The following is a 7091-nucleotide window of genomic DNA, read 5'->3' as shown; positions in this document are numbered from 1 at the left end:
TCAGTATATTGTGAGGCTGACCGATCGGCTCATTTTTTTCCCAATAAGCCTGGTGGTTCTGGAGTTCTGGACTGTGGAGCGGGTTAAGATCCTGTCCGTGGATAAAACTTTCTCCTCGGCTGCCGCTCTAGCCTGCTGGGCTTTCTTCAGCTCTCTGAAGAACATTAAAAGAAAAAGGGAATAAATGAGACACGTAGGAGATGGTAGACCACACTAAGAACAGTCCTAGACTTAGCTGAAAACTGTAACCAAATGAGCTAAGATAACTGAGCACAATCCTTGGGTTTCTCCCTCAAGCTCACTATGCTCACTGTTTATTATTTTAACTAAGGAATACAAACAAATTGCTGAATACATATTTCTTATAATGTGTTTGCTACTTTTATTTTTCAAAGTGACAGAGCAATGATTCCCAGCCCCCTCCTTTAACACTGGTGCAGGATAGGTACTCCATAACTGGCTTATTTGCTGCCATCACACAACTTGTCCAAACAAACTAGGAATTTTCAGACTGTCAAACCACTGATGAGTGAAGACAATAAACACTTGGTAAGCTTCTGTGCAGTACGTACTTTTGAAGCAGGGCGTTCTTAAACTTCTCTGCGTTGAGCTCTACTCGGAGCTGATCAGCACTCATTCTGGCAGTGGTAAGAAGTACCGGGTGTTTGATGAGGTCAGAGGTTGATGGGCGCCTTGTTGGATCAGGGTGGATCATAAGCTGGGGAAAAAACAAAACAAAACAAAAACCTATAAATAAATTCACCAGAAAACTAAGCTGAGGTTGACAGTGCTCAGATTTACAAAAAAAAAAAAAAAGAAATACATTAACTACAATTCAATTATTAGATCAATTGTTTGGTTAATAAAATAAATAACAACATTCAAGACACTTTTCCACAGGAAGGCTAATATAGCTTATCTGGCATGACTCATGCCAGAGGCCAGGGTTTGAATCCACCTCGGCCCATCTCATGTGAAATTCCCTCTCACTCACTCCCTACTGACCTGTCTGCTCTCTCCTGTCCTATCAGAATGAAAGCTGAAATTTTAAACTTTTCAAGCACCCAATGAAAGTGCTTGAGAAGGGCCGCTTGAAAAACTTGAACTGGCCTGCACTGTCTCATAGAAAAATAAAAGTTTATCTTTATACATTAAAGTAATTGGGAACATGCAGCTTGGCTCAGATAAGCACAAAAGCTACGACATAATAACACCCATTCTTATAAACTCTAAAAGGATCTAAAAGGAAAGACAAGTGTTGTGCAGTTACCTTAAGAAGACTGAGAAACTCTGGAGAAAGCACTTGAGGAATGGCAGGGAGTTTTCCCCGTCTGATCTCGTGCCATTTCTCTCCATTGGTGGGTAGAGGTTCGGCCCCTGACGCGCTGACAACAGTCAGGGCCAAAGCAAAGATGTCTGCTTTTGTCAGGTTACTGTAATCCTAAAAAGAAAACAAAAATTATGTTGGACGTGCAGCAGAATAAGTACAAGCATTTTTTCTTTTTGGTTTGTTTTTTTAAGCAGGAAAACAAACCTCTTGTAAAACTTCATTAGCCAGGTATCTGCTGTCGCCCTCTTCAACCTGTGGATTGTTCACTCTTGTCACATGACCAAGATCACCTGGAGAGGGAACGCAGGTGAATGTGAGAATGAGCTATCTGACATTTAATAAAATGACAAACTAGATATTATAGAACTTTGGAGTGAGCGTACCGATTTTGTAGATGGCAGTAGGAGTCAGTCCTTCATCCTCGTCACATTCATCACAGCTCACTATGGATTTCCGTGAAATAAAGATGTTGCCTAAACAAAGAAAGCTTCCATTAGTTTCGGACTAGGAAACTTTAATGTTAAATGTCTCATCTCCTTTTCTATAAAATATAAGAATGAAGGCCAATCGCAACCTCAAACACCTTAGTGTGGATTTTTCCTGTTTTAAAATGGGCATATTGGGGGGCAGCTATGCAGATCAGCATGAATGGGCCACATAAAGCAGGGGTACACATTTCTTAAAAGGGGCAAACAGATTTAACGCTGTGGGCTACATACAACCCACTTTCACTTCAAGTGGGCTGGGCCACTTCAGTTCAATCCAATTTACATAGCGCTAAATCACAACAATGGTCGCCTCAAGGCGTGGCCTCTGAAACTCCCCTGCTGTCAGTGTAAACCTATGTGACATTGTAATATAAGAAAAGTAGTGCAATTTCAACTATACATCATAAAGGTTTTTCAACATGATAAAGAAAAGCTGCACTAGTCAATTAAATAGTAGCCATTACTATACAAATAGCTTAAATAGTAATAAATATTTGTCAAAACCTTTTCTACAGTTTTTACACATCTCATTGCTCAGACTGTTGTTGTGAGTTCCTTTAAAGAAAGAAAAAAAAATCTAATTTCTAAGGTAGATTTCTAGTCCTAATTACTTAGATGTATCAAGAATATAGGAAAAGCTGTAAAACTTAAGAAAATACAGTTAAAAGTCTAAAAATTATGTCCTCCTTCACATTTTTCAAAGCCATGCAGTGAGCCAGATTGTTTTTCCTGGGCTGATTCTGGCCCCCAGGCCTCATGTTTGACACCCCTGGTCTAGGGTAAAGCTAAGGGACAGACTTTGAACAACTGAACTGAACCAGGAAACACAGCCCTGTCAGAAGAGAGCCTGTCTTAATTTTGCCCATTCATGGCATATAGCAAAGACAAAAAAACCTAAAGAAAGTGATGACAGATAACAGTTATTTCCTGTTATTTAATAAGAACAAAATGTATATTACTTTTGAGTAACAAACAAGTCATCAAGTCTGTAATGACTGTTCGTTTTAACCAATGTGCATGATTTTTCTGGCTGTCTTGAACTTGCCGAGATCCCCGAAACATTTTTTCAAGCAGGAAAGCCCAATAATCCAACTTCTCAATAAGTTCGACGGCCATTCTTTTATGCTTTAAAAAAAAAAAATACATCAAATATTGCAACTCCCAATATTTTAACATCAAGATCAATTACTCACTTGGTTTGATATCCATGTGCACCAGAGAGGTTGAGTGGATGTACTTTAGTCCCTGTGTGACCTGCACAAGCAGATTTTTCAGCTCAAGCACCGACAGGTAGCAGAGCCGTCTGTAGTTCTCTGCGATGACGTCAGACAGCGTGCCGCCGTTGCAGTACTCATTCTGGATGAGCATGTGGTCATCTTCAGCCCAGGCTGAGTAGTAGCGTACCACATGGGGATGTTGGCCCAGCACGGCATGAGCATACACCTCCCGTAAGGCATTTTGCCTGTGAAGGAGAACAGACCGTTTTAATTAGGACGTGACTGGAGCTGCTTTTGTAGTTCACATGAGTGGAGGTCAAAACTTTCCAGTAAAAGAACTTTTAGTGAGCTCCTTTAAAAACATGAAAGAGGAAACATGGGTCTCTTTGGGTATATACACATGTGTCTTATTACAAACACAGTAGTACAGGTAAGTTTGAATAATCCAGCCATCTTTCCACTCATCCAATTTGTATCCAATATTCACCACAAATAAATATGATCTTCGTTTGCGTAGTTTAAACAAACCAATCTACTTACTCGTCTACTGATCCCGCCAGAGGTTTCTTTGACCTCTTGATGGCATACATGCAGCCGTCAAGCCTTTTCACGCACTTGAACACAGCACCGAACTCCCCGCAGCCGATTTTCTCCAACTCGAGGAACTCTGAAGCATACCGGGACGTCATGTTGCTTTCCATCATTGTGATCCTCTGAGGGCGGGAGAGGAGTTTTAACAAAAGAAAATCTGATACAATCACTGAAATCCAACCATCAACCAGCACGAAGCTCGCTTTTCCAGTCCAGTTACCACCGAAACCAACAGGTTTACCCAGCTAATGGTTTTGAGGCAATTTACATATGAAATACACATGTGAATGAGCCGTTTCTATGTTGTGTTTAGAATAACAACGAGCATTGTGCAACATACTCGTTTTGGAATTTCCATTTAAATCTCGTTCCACAACATTTATAACTTCAACAATTACCAAATTTTCCTTTGTTGTAGATTTGTTAATTTAAAAAAAAAAAGTTAACCTGTGTGGTTCGTGTTTTGTTTTTAACTTTCGTGGTATGTTTCACAAATTTTACATCTGTAGCTACAAATTTAAAAGGAACCAAATAAAATTTAAATAGCAGCAAACTTTTCTTCACATAATTTCCCCTATAAGAGAAATTCATTTTACTTATGTTTATATGTGGCTTCCATTAAAAAAAACAACATAACCAAAACAGAATTCTAGACCTTTACCTACAGATGGAAAACCATTTCTCGAAAAATATTCTCTCATTTGGTGCTCTTACTGATGGTGATGGAAAGATGTATTTAACAAGCCCAAAATACACCGCACATATTTATAGAGTTTGACATCTGGTGACTGAAGGCTTCAATATATGACAATTTAGTCATTTATAAAACCTCAAATCTCTCAGACTCCTAGAAAACACTATTCACACCCAGACAGAATAAAGAAAACTTTTCTGGTTTGCAGTGCCAGCAACACACCCCAACAATAAAATAGAGGCACTGAATCTGACTAGAAATGACAAGAACATCTAAATACCTTAGATGGTGGCACCACTTCCTCCTCTCCTTCACCGTCACTCGCCTCCATGTCTTCTCCACAGGAGCTACAAGTGTAAAGATAAAGAATAATGTGGGTTAGCATTCTGTACAGCAGGGGGCAGCACTGAGGACTTCAAGAGCACATGGCAGAGTTCAGTGAGGTCGTGGTAAACCTCGGGTCTTATACTGCCAAATGTTTAGATATTCTGAAAGTGCTGAAGGAAACAGGTAAAGTTTAATACAGGTCTACAAAATCGGCTACTACATTGTGTGTTTAACGATTGTTGCATAGCTGTATTAACATTAAGGTAATTAAAGACTAACTGTTATGGCTGGGAAATCTGGAACAAAATCATTGACAGCAGTTTATCGACTCCAACAGCCACATTTCAAGTACAATGACGTGTAACACGCGCTTTTTGAGGACTGATCTAAAGATGCAAAATATAAAGTTATGAGCTTACTCATTCCAGTGTGCTCGCTTTCTGTTGATTCTCTGCTGTGTGGCAGACTGAATGAGGAGGGAGTCAGGGGTGAAGGGGTTAAAGTTGACCAGGGGGGTCTGCTGTCTCTTGCCACTGTCAATAAGTGACTTTCCTGAAACGTCCACTTTCTTGAATAAGGAAACTCTCCTGCTGGAGGACCCCGGGCCTGAGCTTCTAGCTCTGGACAATAAACTCTGCAAAAGTCAGTATTAGAGATGAGAGAATAACAGAGCAGAAGGACTAAAAACACCAAAAAACCATCTGTTTCAACCAATATGCGCATAAAATAAGCTAAGAACAATAACTGGTATTTATAATGTAAAGGTACTTTAAATTAAATGCTCACTCGTTGATAGACATGCCCAGACATACAACTGTGTGGATGACTATAACGTTATGCAATAAGTACAGTTATACATTAAGTGGGTCAGTGGGTGATTAACGGACTCTCCAGAAGTTCAAAAATTTGAATCAGTGTGTTTGCTAAAAGGCCTGATCTCTTTCCACTTTTAGGCCCGAAAAGACAGAGAAACGATCGAAGCAGTAAGCTAAACTACAGAGACAAGACAAGAAAGTGCACTCAAATGTTCGGTTTTGCAAGAGTCTGATTATGAATAATGTCTCAAAAATTAAATTACATTTACCTTTGGTGTGTGCGGTGTGTCAAAAAGCCGCAGTTTCTTGAAGGTTTTGTGCGGGGGGGTGTCTGGACAGTCCGGGATCGGGGAGCTGGATCCCCCGTCGTCCGGAGATCCGGGACGACAGGGAGACCCTCTAAACAGCCGAGAGTTTTTCCGAGGGGATGGCGAACAGTTGGCAAATATAACACTGCTGGGTGACTGCAGGTGAGTTGGGGATCCAAAACTCTCCTCCTCGTCCCATAGCTCCACGTCTTCGTCCCCACCGGACTGATTCAGGGGGCTGCTGCTCCCGTCCAGGCATTTATCGGCGATGATCCGTCGCACTGGCATCGGGGAATCCATCTCCGTGAAGCCAGACTCTCCCCCTGTGCTGTTATTGATGTCCTCGATGATGTCGTCCTCTCCGTCGCTGCATGTGAACTGTAATTTCTGACGGATTGGCAGACTTTTGGGAGAAGGAGATCCGTGCCGATGGCGGCTGTAGCTCGACATTTTCAGGATTTAAAACCCGGCTTCGTTGACGCCGTAAAAAAAACAAAAAACCCAAAAACTGAAAAGCACGCGGCGGATCCACAGCACTGCTGAAATGACGTTTTTTTTTTAATGAGATACAACACTTCTAGTTGCCTCAAATTAAAGGTACTGATCCAAAATCCTGAAAAGAACGACTTTTACCTTCAGAAGCTTCGCCTACAAAGTTAATGTGTTTGCTGAATCTCACACGCCCATCCAACGCTAAAAATGGCCCCGAGAACAACGTCCGAAGTTGAGCTGATATTGAATTAATTCCGAAAAATAAAGCCCCCACCCGACGGGTGTGAGTGTCCGTCACTACCTTCTTGACGGCTGACTGACAGAGAAACACGTCTTTCCACAATTAAACCATTCCAATGTTTACAAAAAGTTTGAATGAGTCAACTACCAACTCCTTCCTATCACGCGCGTGGGAAAGGACTTCCCGCGACCGTTGGTCACATGCCATGCGCAGCCAATCACATCTCGTCCCTAAATTTTGAAAGATGGGCGTTCCAGTGCGGTTTCGGGAGACGTTACGTCATGAATAGCAAAGCAACAATCTGGCGCGAACGCGTGCCTTTACACGCTGACCGAGACGCGACCATTAAGGACAATTTATTCAGGCGGAAAGATCAAAGACGCCGCGATAGATAAAGATCAAGTAAACATTAACATAAACACCCACCCGTTATATACAAGTTATGCGAGTTAGTATGTTTATAGTAGTTAGTAAGTTTATTGACAAAGTTTTTTCAATAAATGCTTAATAATTCAAATATCTGAAACTGTCATTAAGTTTACATTTTTGAAAATAAATTAATGTTTAATCATTTTGAAAAGGGCTCAA

General features: G+C 41.0%; 1 protein-coding gene across 1 annotated transcript; it reads right to left on the bottom strand.

The window, feature by feature from the left end:
* Positions 1 to 6220, bottom strand: wee1 (WEE1 G2 checkpoint kinase). The gene is made up of 10 exons (XM_085357732.1): positions 5732 to 6220; positions 5067 to 5281; positions 4601 to 4667; positions 3576 to 3748; positions 3012 to 3280; positions 1714 to 1803; positions 1535 to 1620; positions 1271 to 1441; positions 573 to 718; positions 1 to 154 (listed from the first exon to the last, which is right to left on the bottom strand). Exons 1-10 carry the CDS (start codon positions 6218 to 6220, stop codon positions 1 to 3), a joined length of 1860 nt encoding a protein of 619 aa, XP_085213858.1.
* Between the last annotated feature and the right edge of the window lie 871 nt (positions 6221 to 7091).

The sequence above is a fragment of the Diplotaxodon limnothrissa genome, linkage group LG7 (genome assembly GCF_057381915.1).
Source record: "Diplotaxodon limnothrissa isolate DT_005_m linkage group LG7, D_limnothrissa_male_GT1.1, whole genome shotgun sequence".
Taxonomy (NCBI): Eukaryota; Metazoa; Chordata; class Actinopteri; order Cichliformes; family Cichlidae; genus Diplotaxodon; species Diplotaxodon limnothrissa.
Note: the sequence above shows the minus strand (reverse complement) of the source record. Positions and strands in the feature narration are given on the sequence as shown.

Bases quoted from the DNA above. Each gene is read 5' to 3' on its own strand.
- wee1 (XM_085357732.1), bottom strand. From the start codon at position 6,220: ATGTCGAGCTACAGCCGCCATCGGCACGGATCTCCTTCTCCCAAAAGT. The intron at 1,621-1,713 runs GTACGCTCACTC...TTCCCTCTCCAG, and splicing joins TACTGCCATCTACAAAATCG to GTGATCTTGGTCATGTGACA. The intron at 155-572 runs GTACGTACTGCA...AATGTTCTTCAG, and splicing joins AAGAACGCCCTGCTTCAAAA to AGAGCTGAAGAAAGCCCAGC.